The 19,253-nt window shown below is 41.7% G+C and overlaps 1 protein-coding gene across 2 annotated transcripts in view; it reads left to right on the top strand.

The window, feature by feature from the left end:
• KHDRBS2 (KH RNA binding domain containing, signal transduction associated 2) overlaps positions 1–19,253 on the top strand; it is a 457,717-nt gene that overhangs the window by 430,717 nt on the left and 7,747 nt on the right. For both annotated transcript variants that reach the window (XM_032216390.1, XM_032216389.1), the window contains 2 exons: positions 15,299–15,357; positions 16,155–16,160. In XM_032216390.1, coding sequence (XP_032072281.1) covers positions 15,299–15,357; positions 16,155–16,160 — 65 coding nt within the window. The remainder of the gene's footprint in view (positions 1–15,298; positions 15,358–16,154; positions 16,161–19,253) is intronic.

Here is a 19,253-nt window from a genome sequence, read left to right as displayed (position 1 = left end):
TGCCAGGAAGATGCATTACACAGGCAACAAGAGTATTCATTAGAACAAGGGCTGTCCAACCTTGGCAACTCTAAGATTTGTGGACTTCAACTTCCGGAATCCCCCAGCCAGCCACTCTGGGAGTTGAAGTTCACAAGTCTTAAAGTTGCCAAGGCTGAACAGCCCTGCATTAGAAGCTCACATTGTTATATTCAAGGGTGTTATATTCATCCAGTTTCAGGAGAACCCATAGCTAACTGTTCTGACCCCCTCCTCCGTCCAGTAATGAATGCCAAGACAAGCTTAACTGGAATGTCCTTTAATTAGCAAACCACCAAAACCTCGGTGGTTGAAAGCCAAGCAAACAAGCAGATAAGAGGTTTAGAGGTTTATTAACATTTATAGGCCGCCCTTTTCCCTGAGGGGACTCAGGGCGGCTTACATAAAATCAAGGGAGGGATATACAAACAATAACGTAGACAAACATAGAATAAAATAATGAGCAACATTCATTCATCATTCGGAAGGGGCAATTATCTTTGTCCCCAGGCCTGACGGGCTAGCCAGGTCTTAAGGGCTATGCGGAAGGCCTGGACGGTGGTGAGAGTACGAATCTCCATGGGGAGATCGTTCCAAAGGGTCGGAGCTACTACTGAGAAGGCTCTCCTCCTTGTAATTGCCAGCCGGCACTGGCTGGCAGATGGAACTCGGAGGAGGCCCAATCTATGAGATCTAATTGGTCGCAGGGAGGTAATTGGCAGAAGGCGGTCTCTCAAGTAAACAGACCCACTACCATGGAGGGCTTTGTGGGTGACTAGTAGCACCTTGAAGCGCACCCGGAGATCAACAGGTAGCCAGCGCAGCTCGCGGAGGATAGGTGTTATGTGGGTGAACCGAGGTGCACCCACGATCACTCACGCGGCCGCGTTCTGGACTAGCTGAAGTCGCCGGATGCTCTTCAAGGGCAGCCCCATGTAGAGCACATTGCAGTATTCCAGCCTAGAGGTCACAAGGGCCCGAGTGACTGTTGTGAGGGCCTCCCGATTCAGGTAGGGTCGCAACTGGCGCACCAGGCGAACCTGGGCAAATGCCCCCCTGGTCACAGCCGTCAGATGGTGATCAAAGGACAGCTGTGGATCCAGGAGGACTCCCAAGTTGCGAACCCTCTCTGAGGGGTGTAGAATTTGACCCCCCAGCCTGAGCGATGGAGTACTGGTCGAATTGTTGGGAGGGAAGCACAACAGCCACTCGGTCTTAAGGACCTTGGCAGCAACTCAGACAAACTTAGGCAACAATAAACACAGATAAGGCTTGGCAGCAATCCAGCCTGCCAAGATCACAGAACTGTCCTCCAACATTCAATCCAGCATTGACTTCTACAAAGAGGGTCATGTGCACAAGTAGCTTTTTTAGTCTGGAGAGGAGCTAATGACCACCAGCTGAGTACAATCACCTCCTGTAATTGCGGAATTGTTCCTGACACCTAGTAGCTCTTTGATGGCGTGCATCCAGGAACAATTCACTGCTGGCTTCTGGATCACTCTCCCTTGTCTCCTCCCCACTGGTCCAAGGCTCAGGTGCCTCCTGGTGGCCAACCAGCCTCTCTGCGCCATGCTCAGAGTCAGAACCCTGTCCAGGGTCCTCCACATCCTCCAGAGCCGACTCATAGGGCCCCTCGCTGTCAGAGTCTGGTGGCAGCTCCAACGGCTCCTGCTGGGCCACAACAGGTAGCCTTATGGCTGGTTCAGAGAACCTCCAAATCCCACCCCTGGCTGGCCCCATCCACCTTGCCCCACTCCTCCCAGGAGTCTCCACACAGTCTGTTTCGGGTGTGAGGTAAGCACAGGGCCCAGGCAGCGGCTTGGGGGTGGGGGGAACAGGCCTTCTAGAAATTCTCTGGAGGGCCTCCAGAGCCCAGGGAAGGCAGCTTTCACCATCCCAGAGGCTTGAGGAAAGCCTCTGGAGTCTGGGGAAGGCGATAACCCCGCCCTCCGCCACCATGGTGCAGGATGCCGACTAGGCCATGCCCACCATGGCCACACCCACCCAGCAACCAGGCAGAGAACCCATTGCTGAAATTTTTGAAGCCGACCCCTGGTTATATACCAGGCTTCTTTTGATCTTTCATTGTTTACTGACGGACAGGAATATGGTTGGGAGGTCTGAGCAGGGAAGGAGACGGGGATTGCTCTGGGACCAACAGTGCATCTTTGGACATAGAAATATCTCCAGCCCAAATTGATTTTGCCTTCATTTTTCCCTTTAATTTTTTTTCATGTATAATTCTCTTTACCTGCTATAAAACATGCCAAGGTGGTCTCTTAGATTTATTGCCTAGATGAAGATTGTATCCTCCTGTGAGCTTTGATTCTAGGAGCAACAGATAATGCTCCCCTGCTTCACTGTGACAGATTACATCCCACCTAATTTGTTGCATACAAAAAAGGATGTTGGAATTCTCCCTAGAGTGCTAGGGGTGTGTGTGTGTGTGTGTGTGTGTGTGGCATTTGTGCTGATAAATAAATAAAGGGAGACTAGTATAGATCTATTTCAAGCTATTTAGCTCTCATCAGCTAGCCATACCCTTGTTGTATGCATGTGTGTGTGTGTGTGTGTGTGTGTGTATGTATATGTATATGTATATGTACTATATGTATATGTACTATATGTATATGTGTGTGTGTATGTAAATATCTATATCTATATCTCTAGATGGATGGATGGATGGATGGATGGATGGATGGATAGATAGATGGATGTACGATAGATGTATGATAGTTCAAGACATAGCAATAGACTTAGACTTATATACCACTTCATAGTGTTTTACAGTCCTTTCTAAGTGGTTTTAAGAGTCAGCATATTTCCCCCAACAATCTGGGTTCTCATTTTACTGACCTTGGAGGGATGAAAGGCTTAAGTCAACCTTGAGCTGGTCAGAATCGAACTCCTGGCAGTTGGCAGAATTACCCTACAATACTGTATTCTAACCACTGTGCCACCATGACTCCTTGCGATAGAGATAGATAGGAGAGATGATAGCTAACTAAATAGATACATAGATAGATAGGTGATAGATGGATGGATGGATGGATGGATGGATGGATGGATGGATGGATGGATGGATAGATAGATAGATAGATAGATACATACATACATACATAGATACATAGATACATAGGTGATAGATAGATAGATAGATAGATAGATAGATAGATGATAGATAGATAGATAGATAGATAGATAGATAGATAGATAGATAGAGATAGAGATAGAGATAGAGATAGAGATAGAGATACAGATACAGATAGAGATACAGATACAGATACAGATACAGATACAGATACAGATACAGATAGATATAAGATAGATAGATAGATAGATAGACAGACAGACAGACAGACAGACAGACAGACAGACAGACAGACAGACATATATATAGGGTCTGGCTTGATATACAAGATCAACACTTTTTATTTTTCTCAATTTCTGTTATCAATTATTGCCTCGTATGAGTGGAAGTCAATATTCATTATGGAGATGATGAGATCTCTCACTAAGTCAAAATCCTAAGTAACTTTTATTTTACTTTTTTCCTTCAGAATCCTGGCTGTCTTTCTATTGGTTTCAATGTGGTGTCTTGTGAAAAGCTGTATATGAAACACAGAGCTAGTTGGGCTTCGATAGGGCTCCAGAGTAGCCTGTTAATTTCTTGCATTCATCAGCATTCCCAAGGCAAAAGCGCCAGAGTGGCCGGATGATATAAAATCTGGGGTATAACAAACACCCACAATATCATTTATTAAAGTGAGTTCACGTGATGACCTTTCCGTCATGTGAGCTCACCATAAATCAGCAAATGGGTGTCTTCAAATTTGGTACAGATAAAGGAGAATATTTTTAGTAAGTTTTTTTTTATTCTCTTATATATAGTTACAGGTATACATTCACATAGTTATTCTTCTTGTTTATCTTTATCACTTTTGAATATTCATTTCTGCATATAAAAGGTTACAATATACATTCTGGGTAACTTTTCTTTTCATTCTCCCTCCCTTCACTACTTTCTTCCTTCCTCCTCTCCTTACCCTTTCCTTCTTCCCTTGCCTCTCCCCTACTCCTCTCTTCCTCCTCCTCCTCCTGCCCTCTCTACTTCTTTTTCTATCCCTTCCCTCCTTCCTCTCCTTTCCTCTTTCTTCCTTCTTTCCCATTTCCTCTCTTCTCTCCTTCTCTCTTCCTTTCCTTTTCTGTTATCGTGGTTATCTCTTTTTAACTCTGAACTGGTGTATTTTCGGGATGGTATTCCTGCAAACCCTCTTATAATTTTATGCTTATCCTTTCCTATTCCCTTGATAAAGGAGAATATTTGTAGGTCAGGGTTGAAATGAGGGTTCTCAGGTGCTAGGTAACATCACCAGTAGGCACTGCAGCTATTAACAAGGAAGGAAATCAGTGGTGGGATTCAAATAATTTACCAACCGGTTCTCTGCCCTAATGACCATCTGGGTAGGCGGGGCTCGGTGATCATGTGTTCATGTGGGCATGGCCAAGTCAATGTCACTCAGGTCGATGGGCACTTCGCCTTAGTTGTTACAATGGTAATAAGAGTTAACTGGAGAGGCAGTTTCTGTAAGCAGGACAATAAAGATGAGGCTAGAAACAACACTAGAATGTTTCCTTCCTGCCTTCCTTACAGGATTAGCCCTGTAAAGTGGGAAAAAACAAAAGGAGATTTCTTCCAACAACCGGTTCTCCCAACTGCTTAGAAAGTTACCAATCAGTTCTCCCGAATAGGTGCAAACTGGCTGAATCCCACCACTGAAGGAAATACTTAAAAAGTAGAGAGTAGGCTTAAGAGAAGTTTAAGGGACAGCCATTTTTTTTCCAGGGCCCTACATGGTATAGATTGGCAAAGGTGCCCTTCCCATTAGTAAGCTGCTAATGACATCAGCATCCACCAGTGCTGCCTTTCTCCGGCGATTCCTCTGAACACACATCAAATATTAGCACATTGATCAAATGTGACATCCATAAGGCCGTAATTCCAAGAGTGGCATGGGATGGAGAGAAATGGCTTTTTTCTCCACCATCTGGATGCTATGCGTCCATTACTACAGCCACTTTGCATGCTCTTTAACCCCGACACGCCATCTGTAAGGTGTCAGAACCCATTGTAAGTGCTCTCTCACCCCGACCCCTATTACTCTCTTACTTTTGCTACCCTCCTCCTTACTCCACAGAGAGGATGTTGCTGGGAAAGGGAGAAGTAGTGTCTGAAGAGGTGAAGGCTGCCGCTTTGACTTATTCTACTCCATCTCTTCCCATCCCTTGGCAGCCTCCTCACTTTCCTCCACTTCCTCATCCCAAATGTGTGGGATAGGAGGAGTTCCTTCACGATGTCATATCTTGAGTTTTAGCTGAAGCATGGGGAAATTTGGGGGTGGGGGTGGGGGGTGGAGGTGGAGTTGGGAAGGGTTTTGTGTAATGAAGCCTAGGATACTCATAGCCAAAACCATCTCTTTTTCAATCCAACTGAAAGGGAGAGGGGGGAAAAATACAGAAGACGTTTTTAGCAGGCCATTAATTTCAAGATTTTGAACGGATATGGGATGATACCTGCTTGTTTGTTTATGTCTCTGTGTATGTGTATTTGTGTGTATGTGGGTTTCTTTGTGTGTATGAGGTGGCGCAGTGGTTAAATTAGGCCTCCTCCGGGTTCCGTCTACTAGCCAATGTCATCTGGCTACTACCCGGGGGAGGGCCTTCTCCGTGGCGGCTCCGGCCCTTGGGACGAGCTCCCCTCAAAGATTCGGACCCTCACCTCTCTCCAGGCCTTCCGAAAAGCCGTTAAAACCTGGCTGTGTCGGCAGGCCTGGGGTTGATGAGTTCCCTTCCCCTCTCAAATTATGTGGCTGTTGGCTGTTTTTAAATGCCCTGTACTTTAGTTGTAGTTTTTGTGTTTCCCTTCCCCTCCTTTGGGTTTGTGTGCCGCCCTGAGTCCCGCTGGGAATAGGGCGGCATATAAATAAAATGAACCTTGAACCTTAAATGCAGTACTGCAGGCCACTTCAGCTGACTGTTATCTGCAGTTCAGCGGTTCAAATCTCACCGGCTCAGGGTTGACTCAGACTTCCATCCTTCCGAGGTGGGTAAAATGAGGACCCAGATTGTTGTTGTTGGGGGCAATATGCTGACTCTGTAAACCGCTTAGAGAGGGCTGAAAGCCCTATGAAGCGGTATATAAGTCTAACGGCTATTGCTATTTCTATTTTTGTGTATGTGGGTTTTTTTTAATCTAGAAAAAATGTTAATATATGTTGCAAGTCCATGTACAATATGCCATACGCTAAATAAATGTGTGTGTGTATGATACTCACACATACACAGAGCATAAAAACTAAAATAAAGCAATACAAAGTAAAAGCAGATAAGAGAGGAAAAGAAAAGGACGAAACAAAAAAAGAAGAAAGAAAAATTGCAGAAAGAAAGAATGCAAATACAAAGAAATACAAAGTCATGTTACCTCTTATTCTATGATAACAAAATAATGCTCACTCTTTTCTATCATCCTTCCCCGCCCCAATCATCGAAAGGACAAATCATAAGGGCATGGGGTTTTTTTTTACTTTTATGCAAAAATCTATGTAAAAACTCTAGTCATAAAGGTAGATACTGGTGTAGAGTTTTCCAGAGAAGTTAATTTCGTCATCTCCACAAGTTCCATCGTCTTCACCAACCGTCAATACCCTTTTGAGAATATTGTCAAGGTTTTTTCCCCCATTTTCGAGCATATACAGAAGTAAACTTCGCTGCAAGGAGAATGCCTAGTTCCCCCGTGCTAACATGAGCAGATAGATTTCATTGACATTAGTTTTCAGCATATTTATATAAGACGGCAGCATTTTATATAGAGAACAGATGGCACCATCTGAATGGCATACAATCTTGATATTATAGCATGCTTGCTACTTATTTTGCCCCCTTTTTTATTGTGTGGAGCATGGACTTGATTTATGCATTGCTACGCATATGTCGCATTTTGGGGTTCGTGTTAGCTCAGATCTCCATATATTTTATTCCGAGGCTATTGAAGGAATCAAATTAGGAAGCCTAAAAAGCTGGCAGATTTCAGAGCGATCCATGTATGGCGTTCATCATCCAAATCTTGAAATGCCTCTGTGTGTGTGTGTGTGTGTGTGTGTGTGTGTGTGTGTGTGTGTGTTGTGTCACAACCCCTGGTATGGAAGGAGCATACTGCTTCCCTTTTTCTGCCTTTCGGCTCACCCTAGGAGCAATCCAGGCAGAAAGCCATTTTTTATGTTGCCTTTGTTACATTTGTGTTGCATTTGGGCTAATAAATGCAACACACACACACACACACACACACACACACACACTTCAATGAACAAAACTACAAGAAGTATGCTACCTCTGAAATAAATAAAAGTGTCTTGCCCTTATGTGGTGGAAGATTTCTTTCCATTATAGATCTCCAATATTTTATATGACAGCCTCGATAATAGAGTGTCTCAGGTTCTCTACATCTCGTCTTCTTCCACGTTTCCATGTTAGCCTTCTTCATGTACAGACGGGCTAATCACATCTCCATTTAACATGGTTTTAATATGCATGTATTTATACCTACTTTTTGATTTAGCGCACATGGTACATTAGGGCTGCACGGAGCTGAGATTTGGAGAGGCTTCAATTGAATCTCCCCTTCAAATTGAGGTGAGGTGTCAAAATGAAACAGGTGCTTTTGAATTGCTTTGGAGCGTTTGAAAAAATTATTCAGTTGGTCTTCTGGCTGTTTCCTGGCCTTGCAGCCTCAAACGTTGTGTACTTGTTCTCCATATATTTAAAAAGAAAAACAGGAGGAGGAGTGAGAAGCTACTTGGTGTTAAAATGCTAGTGAGTTTTACTGCCTCCACATCGTCTGTACAAATCCTGACCACACAGCAGGGACGTGCAGTCAGGGGAGGCAGAGCCTCACCACTGTCATCATGAAAAGAAAAAAAAATGTAAAAGGAAAAAGGCTGAGCTAGTTGCTGCCAGAGTCACAGTGGATGACTCTGCTTAGTGCTTAACTGTTTAAAAAAGCCTCTTTAAAAAGCACCCTCTACAGGAGGAGGCAGGAGAACCACATGCCTCATTTGGTCTGACTTTATGATCACTCGAGCAGAGTTAAGCAAGGGTTAAAAGGCGAAAAATTCCTTATGTAGATGAGGCACGTGGTTCTCTTGCCTCCTCCTGTAGAGGGCGTCTTTTTAGAGGCTTTTTTAAACAGTTAAGCAGAGTCATCCATTGGGGACTCTGGCAGCAGCTAACCCAGCCTGACCTCAGCAACTCTTGCCTTTTTCCTTTTACATTTTTACATTTTCATCATGGCAGGCAAGAGCAGAGTTGAAATCCTCTGTGAAACAGCTGGAAAAGGTATGTGGGTCAGAGGGAGGGGGGAGGAATTCAAAATTAATGTAATTTGTAAGTAATTGTATTATTGTAAGTAATTTGTGTGTGTGTGTGTGTGTGTGTGTGTGTGTGTGTGTGTGTTTTACTCGCCTCTGCTGGCCCGTGGGCTGGCACTTTTTTTATGTTTCGGAACCATTCCCATAAATAAACGCATTTATTGGGCAGTAGGAAATCTCTCAGCTGGGAAGTGTCTGAGTTGAATTTGGCAACCCAAAACTCGAGCAGAGTTAAGCAAGGGTTAAAAGCCGAAAAATCCCTTATGTAGATGAGGCACGTGGTTCTCCCGCCTCGTCCTGTAGAGGAGGCTGACCATTCAGCAGGCATGTTTATAATCATTTCCTGTTTCCTGTCTAAGGGGAACCACTTTAAGTGTGGGGTGTCTTCATTAATATAATCTGCCCCCTTTTCCTTCTGATGCTGTTTTGTAGGAGAGGGGAGAAAGATGGGTTCTCCCTTCGTGTGGTAAAGCCCTTCCGAAAACCCCGGCGCTGTGTCCGCCATAGAGGCGGGACGCCTCTATGTGGGACACAGCGCCGGGGCATCCGAACGCCCTGCAATTGTGTCCGACATAGGGCGGCTTTTGCCCGCTTGCCTCACCAGCCATAAACCTCACCGCACGTCACTGCCACACAGGTAGTCTTCAACTTACAGCAGTTCATTTAATGACTGTTCAAAGTTACAACAGCTCTGAAAAAAAGTGACATAACTGTTTTTCATACTTATGACCGTTGCGGCATTCTCATGGTCAGACAATCAAAATTCAGAGACTTAGCAACTGATTAATATTTACGACAATTGCAGTGTCCCGGGGTCATGTGGTCCACTTTTGTGACCTTCAAAGCAAAGTCAATTGGGAAGCCAGATTCACTTAGCAACCGTGTTATTAAATCAGCAACTGAAGTGATTCACTTAACAAATGTGGCAAGAAAGATCCTAAAATAGGGCAAAATTCACTTAACACATGTCTCACTTAGCAACATAAATTTTGGGCTCAATTGTGGCTGTGTGTTGAGGACCACCTATATATGTGTGTTTCGGGGAGTGGAGTTTGTTTTTCATCCTTCTGCTAGAATTAATGTTTAGACAGGCATTTTGGTGGGTGAGAGAGCGAGAGAGATGGAAATTTAGATTTACCCAGCGGCCCTTCGCTCTTCCTTAGGCAATCCCTTTCCTTTTAAAAAAAAAAATTATCCTTTCTTAACTGTCTCTTTCCCTGACTTTTAGGTTTCTTCGGTCTGTCTTCTGGTTTTCATCTCTTTCAGATGCTACCCCCACTTTCATTCATTCTATTCCCATGTCAAAAAAAAATCTGTGGGTTTTTATTTTGCTTTTTTTGTCTCTATCTCATCTCGTATTGAATCTATTTTGCTACATGAGTGGATCTGAGACAGAATAGCAGAGACCTTTTCCCTACTTCTTCTATCCTTAAAGAAAAGAAAAATGGCAGAGAAAGGAAAAATGCTGGTAGACAGTATAGGAGACACATGCAGGAATTAGCAGAATTCCTTCTGTTAAGCAAACATTCGTCTAGTAAAATGAAGTCATGGATGGTGATGGTGGTGGTGGTGGTGGTGATCATATGGTGGTGATCATATAGTATAGTGTTCTCACCCCTTCCTCCGTCCAGTAACGAATGCCGAGACAAGCTTAACTGGAATGTACTTTATAAGCAAGAAATCAGAACCTCGGTGGCTGAAAGCCAAGCATAACAAACAGATAAGGACCTTGGCAGCAACTCAGACAAGCCTTGGCAGAAATCCAGCCTGCCAAGATAGTTACAAAAGTTCTCCAACTTTTAGTCAATGCGTTGACTTCTGCAAGAGGGGCGTGTGCACAAGCAGTCTTTTTATAGTCTGGAGAGGAGCCTAATGACCACCAGCTGAGTGCAATTACCTCTTGTAACTGCGCAACTGTTCCTGATGCCTATTAGCTCTTTGGTACCATACCATTTTAAACAAATGGCTCTCCAGTCTCCTCTTAAATGCCTCTAGAATTGGCGCAAAAGAAATGAAAGGGGGAATTTTGAGAAAGAAGGAAAAAGAAAAGGAAATCTCACCAAATCTAACTTATGCCAACACCATTCACATTATCTTTCTATGCTTTTCTGTTCTTACAAACCGGTTTTGCTCCTATCCTTTCCATATCCTTAAATTTTGTCATTTCATGTGAAACTCGTGTTTTCTTTTGCAGTTGTTCTACGTTGTCTTATTTCTTTCTTTTACTCCTTTTTCTTTCATACCCATTTTCTCAGTTCTCACGCTTGACAATACCAAAAAGTTGTATTCCATATTCGCAATCTTTCATCAACCCTGTGTTATTCATTGAATCTTTTAATCTTTTATCATAAATGTTAGGAATGTAGGCTAACAGTCGGGTTAGCAATATATAAGCCATAATAGTAGTACTGTTTCTTTAAGTACTGCTGTAAATGTGATTGGTTGCTGTTACCTCAAGCGGCCATAAGATGGAGCCAGAATCATTGTTAGCTCTCTGATTGTTAGATGCTGATCGGTGGATATTGGTTGTAGATGTGTTGTCTATTGCTCAGCGTGAATTGCTGTGAGTTTTGCTACTGTTAGCGACTTTGTGTGCTGAGCGGATTATATGATACTGGACTGTGTTTAATGGATCACCCCTTAACAGAGAATGTTGATGACTGATTGTCTTAACCGTGTATGAATTGGACTCTGCATACCTCTATTTCCACAGAAGTAAAATACTATCTGTTTTACTATTCAGTGTCTCCGTATGCTGGTTTATGCGTTTCTTCCACACCATTTTCATTACGCTTCTCTGCACACACTCGTTCTCTTAACGGGGAGTTTACCTAACAATAAATATCAATTATCTGTATCAATGAATAGATTTATGTTTGTACCATGTATTTAAAAAAACACTATTTCCAAGTAGATATTCACTAGTCATCATTCTTACTTTTTAAAAAATCCACCTCTTCTAAGTAGGATCTGACTTAACATTCACAATACTTATTTATTTGTGTGTCTCCAAATGACCAGTCATATTTTTGTTCCCTCGTGTCTCATCCTCATCCATCCATTCATGTCACCAAGCAGAATAACTTTTATCCCTAGATCATATTTAATTAAAATTTTGCACCCTCCCCCACTCCTCAAAAACTCATCTTCTGTCCTTTCATTAATACTGTCCACTGGAGCTTAACATGTAGCCATGATGGTCTATGAACAGCTATTCTACTACACACTCCCAACAATCTTGACTCCAATTCATACTTTATGAAATATATTTATTCCTTTAATTTCTAATGAAAGAGAAAGGGTGGCAGAACTAGGGAAGGAGTCGAAAGAGGAATCAGCCTAGAATCTCTACATAGCCATAAACAGACTTAAGTTCAACCCCTTTTAAATTCCGTTGACCCTTATCTAGCATCAAAATAGACTCTAACTGCTAATTGAGTAGATTCCTGTGCAGAACCATAAGAAATAATAAATGAGTTTAATCAGAACTTCACATGTAGCCCTGGTCTTTCATGGCTGAAAATACCCTTCAATTTCTTACGTATATTCTTTAATTCCACTCCACAACATCAGACCACTTTCATTCATATCTGTTGTATTCTACTTTTAATTTCACAAACAGGCAACATATCTTTTTTTTTCTTTCATTCAGTCACTTCATGTATATTTCAAGCTATTATAATGTTCTATTCTTACATTCCAAGCCACAGTCTTCCATATGACAATTAGAAAAAAATGGAAGTCAGTATTTTTTCTGAAAACAATCCATGCGTATCCTCCGTATATTTCATAAGCGTGAAATAATAGATGCAACTCGAAAGAAAATAACAGATATCACTAAGGCGTAGGTTAGTTTAGTTTAGTTCATTATCATTGCACGTCGTACATTGAAATTAAACGCCATCTTCAGTGTACATTATAACTATAAAAATAAAAACACAGACATACATCCTTCACATGCTGTATAACTGAAATTGAAAACCTGATATTGCATTAATATTGCACTATACCGTTGAATTCAATATAGTTACTGCCCTGGGATAGAAGCTATTTTTTAATCTATTTGTCCTTGTTTTTATTATACTGAACAATCTGCCAGATGGTAATAGTTAAAAAAAAAAAGGGTGCCCAGAATGAGATGGATCTTTAAGAATGTTTTGAACTTTCTTAAGCAACGGGAGCTATAAAGTAATTAAAAACCAGAAACTAGGAGATTGTGAATTCTACTTTTGCATTAGATACAAAGCCAACTGTTTGAACTGTTGGAAGAAATGCCCTTCTGGGTTCGGCTCCAAGTGGGGGAAAAGACACTGAAGACATGGAGGCTGCTTGGAAAGATGGTTTAATGGTGAACAGGACCACATGGCTTGAGTCCTGAACAGAAAAGGTGATCACATGCTTCAATGTTGGGTGGAGAAGAAGAGAGAGCGAAGAAGGGGTTTGCAGGGTTTTTTATAATCTGTTCGGTCCCACCTATCTGTTTCCTGTTCCTGTGCGAGCAATGTATTCTGATTGGTTGTCAGACTCGCATGGGGCAATGCAGGGGCAACTCTCTAGGCTGTGTTTTTGAATCCAGGTTTGGTTGAGTTCTCAGATGCCTTGTGGTGAGTGGGTAAAGGCTAACCATGCCTTAATCCCGTCACCCTGCAGCTGAAGGGGAGAACTCTTTATTATGTAAAGGGACTGGCTTGCGCATCTTAATGGCCCATTGACAAAAGGGGGTGGGCAGGAAGCTGCAGGGGGCTACTTTGTCTTTAAAATATGTTTCTCCCTTTTCACGTTCAGGGAAATATAATATTCTGCCTTTTCAATATTTCCTAGGATATTTCATTTTTCTAGGAGAGGGGTGGGTTTTAACTCTCTACAAATTTACACCAGTCACTGTCTTGCAGCCCCAGGAATGAGGCAATGGCAAGCTACTTCTGAAGAACCTTGCCAAGAAAACTGGAGGGACTAATCCAGACACTCACCAGCAGACAACATTGTCTGGGAGGCAATAAAAAGAATGGAGTTGTCCTATCAATTCCTTTTGCATCTTATTGTTATTTGATTTTTATCCTGCCTTTTTCAGTATCTGGCCATCTCAAGGTAGCAACCAGACCTAATTCTCCTGCCTCCGATTTCCCCCACAACAACCACCTTGTGAGGTAGATTGTGCTGAGAGAGAACAACTAACCCAAAGTCACACAGCTGGTTTCATTGCCTAAGGAAGGCCTAGAACAGTGGTTCCCAAACTTGGCAACTTTAAGACTTGTGGACTTCAACTCCCAGAGTTCTCCAGCCAGAAGAGCTAGCTGGAGAATTCTGGGAGTTGAAGTCCACAAGTCTTAAAATTGCCAAGTTTGGGAACCACTGGCCTAGAACTCACTGTCACCTGGTTGACAATGGTTTCCAGGCCAGCATCTTCACTGCTAAACCAAACTGTCTCTGAGACGGCTAGCATTTTTCTCACATGCATTGATATCCATGTTGGGATTTGAACCCATGTTGGAGCCATGGATTTTCAATCAGGTTAATGATGTGGACCACTAGTTTCAAAATAATTCTGAATCTAATCTAAAACAGAGTCACCCTTTTAAGCCATTTATTGTAGTACGTAAGTAGCTCAACATGCATAACTTGAGTTACCCTATTATCAACTACATACAAAGTAATTGTGATTTCTTGGTGTTTCTATAAAGAAATTCCTATGAGTAGTTATGAGATGTTACATGTTATGAGTTATTGAGATGTGCGATTTTGCTGAGGTATTAGTCAGACTGGTGTTCAGAACACAAAACATTTGCAGTATATTTGTATGGAGAACCATGTCTGTTTTCCCAATCAAAGCAAAGAAATAGAAATAAGACTCTGAATACCATACAATTACAATTGTGGCAGTTTATTTTGATTGTAATTACTCAATAAATAACCGTGATTCAGGAAGTTTCACGTACAAACAAAGCCAGATAGATTCTTGGTTTCAGAAAACCAAGCACAGTTTAATGTAATGAACATTAAAGTTTGCTTATTATAGTTTGTGTTACTAACACGAGCTGGTGTAAAAGGCAGGGCTCCCAAACTCATGAGTACCAGCAGAGAGGAAGAATGACAGGGAATATTACTCTTACTAGAGATAAGGGATCCTACTGTGAAAACTGTTTTTTCCTGCTATTTTTGATTCCCTTTAGTGATGCTAGCAACCTTTCCAACATGATTAAAATGTAAGATTTGTATCCCCAAATTGTCCTTTGTGCTGCTAACGTATTTGCTACGTCGTGGTGCTCAGATTTCTTCTACAATTTTTATTTGGGGGAAATTTATTAGAAAAGATGATGATGGCAACGAATTTTAAATCCTTTCAATCCTTCCCAGCTTGGAATCTAATGTGAGTTTTTCCCATGGCGCCTGAAAAATCCCTTGTAGCATGCAAATGTCCCAAGATCCTCAAGGTTGCGTTTTACACCGGAAAGATGCACACCTCTAGATATTGTAACCGAGTCGTTCAAATGTGTAATTGATGTTTTTTAGTTCAGGTTAACTGAGAATGAAAAAAAAAACATGATGACATAAATAATGTTCTGGAAAACTGGCGGGGAAGATACAAAATGAGTATTCCATGTGTTTCTCTTGAAAGCACCGTTGCTACAACATTTGTTTTTATTTAAGAGGCAAAGAGGGCCAATGGAAAAGGCTGTGTTTTGTGTTCACTTCTTTTTTTTAAATTCAGTTTTCTCTCTCAAAATACAGATAATAATTCACCATTGTAGCTTTTATAAAAGGAGTGAGGGAGAAAAATAACAAGTTTAGTTAATGTTTTGTTTCAATTGAGCCATTTTCCCTTTGCAATAACTCGCTGTCTAAATCTATTGCAGTCTCCCTGAATATTATGACTATGGTCATGGAACAAGTGAAGATGCCTATGACAGCTACGGTAAGGCTTGATCTATTTTTGGTAAATGTGTGAAATCAGAAAAGCAATCATTCAGTGACAACCCAAAATTACTTGTACGTTCTCTCTTCCTGCTCTCCCGGAGGGCAGGCTAAGCTGATTTATGTCATTCTGAAGTCAAATGTAACTTGTGGAATTGAGGTCACAAAACCAAACAAATCCGTTTTGATCAGAGGTCTTCAATGACGTTAATCACAGGGGGTAGGGTCAGTATTCAAAAGCAATAGCGAAAATGCCGCTTAACGTGCAAATCTATTGCATGGTGAACAAGCACCAGATTTAGTGATGCTACTGATATAACAGCAACTTTATACGTACTTGGCTATCTCATATTACTGTTCTCAATAGAAAGCAAGATTTCATTGGCTAGGAGGCTACGGCACAGAGGTGGGTTCCTACCGGTTCGCACCAGTTCGGTAGAACCGGTTGGTCAAATCTACCAAACCATTGAGAGGAGGTTCCACCAGTGGATCCGGAAGTAAGTTCCAGAACGCCTGTAGAGGGGAAGAAAAGGATGATGTTGACTAGTGAAATATGTAGTGGTCCATGTGTATTCTATATAATCCCCCATTAGTGTATATGAGTTACAGTGAGTTTTTTCAGAATAATAAAAAATAAATAAATTGTAAAGGAAATCTCACTAAGCCTATATTTAACCCAAAAGATGCAAAGGAAAGCTACAGTCTATCAAATAAGACTGTAAATATACTACCCCACCCACAACTCTTTAAAGTAGATATTTCATGAATCCAAGAAAAAGGTGACGCTGCTTTAAAAAGTACCAAGTAGATCAGAGGTGGGTTCCTACCAGTTCGCACCTATTCGGTAGAACTGGTTCGTCAAATCTACCGAACCGGTTAGAAGAGGTTCCACCAGTGGACCCAGAAAGCAGGCCACACCTACAGAAGAGGTTCCAAAAAATTTTGAAACCCACCACTGAAGTAGATGCTGTGGGCTTTACATTCCTATATATTCAAAAACAGTGCATAGCCCTAACAAACATTATTATTTAATGAATTTAAGTTGTTGCCACTGCTTTGAAGTTAAATTCAGATGTATGGATGCCTCTTTCTTTTCTGTGTAATTTATACCTCTATCTTGACTGGGAATGGTGACATCATCTTAGCCACTCCCACCCGGTCACATGGCTGGAAAGCCACTCCCACAAAGCATGCCACACGCACAGAGTAGGTTCCAAATTTTTTTGAAACCCACCACTGCTACAGTAGTATTTTCTATTGCTGTACTGGTTACCATGTAAATATGGACTACTTTCCATTTGAGCAAATTGGCCCCACTGGTTTCCCAAAGCTACAAAACTATTCACTGTTTAGAATTGATAAGAGACAGAGAGAGGTTCGATCCAGCTGAGGTTAAATATTTGAAATTCAATTGATTTCATTTTTTAAAAAAGATGTAAGCGTGTGCTTAATTCTTCCCTTGAACTGTCAGTTCAAGATAGTCTAAAGCAGGGGTGTCAAGGTCACGCCGTCACAACATTGTCACGACATCATCACATTACGTATTGTGACTTTATTCCCTTTGCTAAACTGGGTGTGGGTGTGGCCAGCGCGGGGCGCATCGAGCCCACGGGTCGTGAGTTTGACAGCCCTTGTCCAAAGCAATTCCAACATTGTCACTTTTTCCTTCCCTCCCATAGTAAAGTTCTGCTTTTGTAGTAATAGAAATTATCAAGGTTTCTACCACCCTTCGGAGTAGTTTTCTGAGGTGATTTCACCTTCTCTGAGTTTGAGATTTTTCTCCAGTCTCAGCCAGGGAGATGTAATGTTACTCCTGCTTTATCACCTACAACCGGATTATTGCAGCTTTAAAGTTCTGAACTTGGAATAGTTTGTGTCTTTCTGCGTTTTTGGGGGAAAAAATCCATGCAACATATTGCCAGTGAAAATCAAAATATTTCCTATGCTTTAGAAGCTGTAAATTACTTTAATTTTAACTAACATTTCATCACTATGTTGTAATATTTTCTCCCTGGTTTTTTTTTTTTGTTAACGAGCCAGGGGAAATACTTTTGGTTTTGTTCTATTGGAACAAAGAATCTTAAAATATTGCAAGTGAATAAACCACCTCTAAAAATAAACGGAAGAAGGCAAATGATGCTCAAATATTCCTGTAGGTTGAGTTTCATTATGTTTGTTGGAGTGTGGATCTATATGTGTCCTATGTAGTTTTATTTCTTTCACACTTGACTTAAAATTGTGATTTCCTAATAGATCAGTGTCAATGATACCGGCAAATGAAAAATGGCATCATATCTTCCACATGTAATATCAAATGAATCTGTAAAGCCACAAGACAATGAAAATGAACTATAGCTGAACTCCTGAGTCCACTGGGCATTTGTGCTTTCTTTCATGAACTCTTCCCACTTTCCATTTCTCCATTTCTTGTGATGCCCTCTGTCTAATTTATTTCAGTTTATCCTCCTGTCCTTGTCTTCCTTTCCCTTGTGTAGAACTGAGATCCGTTTCAGTAAATAAGTAGATATGATAGTGTTCAATCTGTGCTCAGAGGTGGGTTCCTACCAGTTTGCACCTATTCGGTAGAACCGGTTTGTCAAATCTACCAAATCGGTTAGAAGAGGTTCCACCAGTGGACCCAGAAAGCAGAAGTGGAGTTAAGTAGTTCCAACCAAAAATCTGTATCCAAAAATCTCATTTTTTTTTTATTTGTGGTCAGTTACATCCGATTAGTTAATTGGGAAATGGTAACTAAGTTCCAGAAGATAGCATCACAATGCACTTTGGAGTTTTGTGTTCAGGAGTTTTATTCAAAGCAATAAGCACCAGTTGTTATTATTATATAGCTTACCAGCAGAGACAGAACAACCTTTTTCTTCTAAAGTTCTCTTGAATGGTGACTCATTTTTTTTTAAGCAGCAATGCAAGCAGGAGGTTATGCCAACCTGCTTCAGCATTGACTATGCTGGGAGGCTGCTGGGAACTATGGTTTGACAGCGTCTGCGGGATTTTCCATTCTTGCTCCATTAGTTAGAAAATAATGATAAAAGTAACCAAATGACATGTTTCTTTATATCGGTAAAGATGCCTGATAGGACAAAAATGATCAAACAGGGATAAAAATGGAGGAAATCTCATTATCAGAGGAAAGGAGGGAAGGGAGTTTAAAGGAAATGGCAGATTGTTGCAGAAAAGAGCAGCATGAATTGTAAATATGGGCAGCATTATAATATGCTTGTCAAGAAACGGTGCAAAAAGGCAATGTGCTCAGAGAGCTGAATCTTCTCTCAAAGTGCATTTAATATTTAAACTGAAGGTAGCAGCAGGTGAGACAGGTAAAAACTAGGCTGGGATCAATCCAAAAGTTTGCATAGTCTAGCACTGAGAACCCACAAACAATATCTCCGACTAAGTGTTAGAAACCTGTTCTGACCCCCTCCTCCGTCCTGTAATGACTGCCGAGACAAGCTTAACTGGAATGTACTTTAATAGCAAGAAACCAACACCTCGGTGCCTGAAAGCCAAGCAGAAGAAACAGATAAGGACCTTGGCAGCAGCTCAGACAAACTCAGGCAGCAATAAACACAGATAAGGCTTGGCAGCAATCCAGCCTGCCAAGCTCACACAAAGCTCTCCGACATTCGATTCTGTGTTGACTTCTGCAAAGAGGGCGTGTGCACAAGTAGCCTTTTTTATACTCTAGAGAGGAGCCTAATGACCATCAGCTGAGTGCAATTACCTCCTGTAATTGCGTAATTGTTCCTGACGCCTAGTAGCTCTTCGATGGTGTGCATCCAGGAACAACTCACTGCTGGCTTCTGGATCACTGTCCCTTGTCTCCTCCCCACTGGTCCAAGGCTCAGGTGCTTCCTGGTGGCCAACCAGTCTCTCTGCACC

Source organism: Thamnophis elegans, chromosome 4, assembly GCF_009769535.1.
Source record: "Thamnophis elegans isolate rThaEle1 chromosome 4, rThaEle1.pri, whole genome shotgun sequence".
Classification (NCBI taxonomy): Eukaryota; Metazoa; Chordata; class Lepidosauria; order Squamata; family Colubridae; genus Thamnophis; species Thamnophis elegans.
The sequence above is the reverse complement of the archived record's forward strand: the minus strand, read 5'-3'. Positions and strand labels throughout refer to the sequence as shown.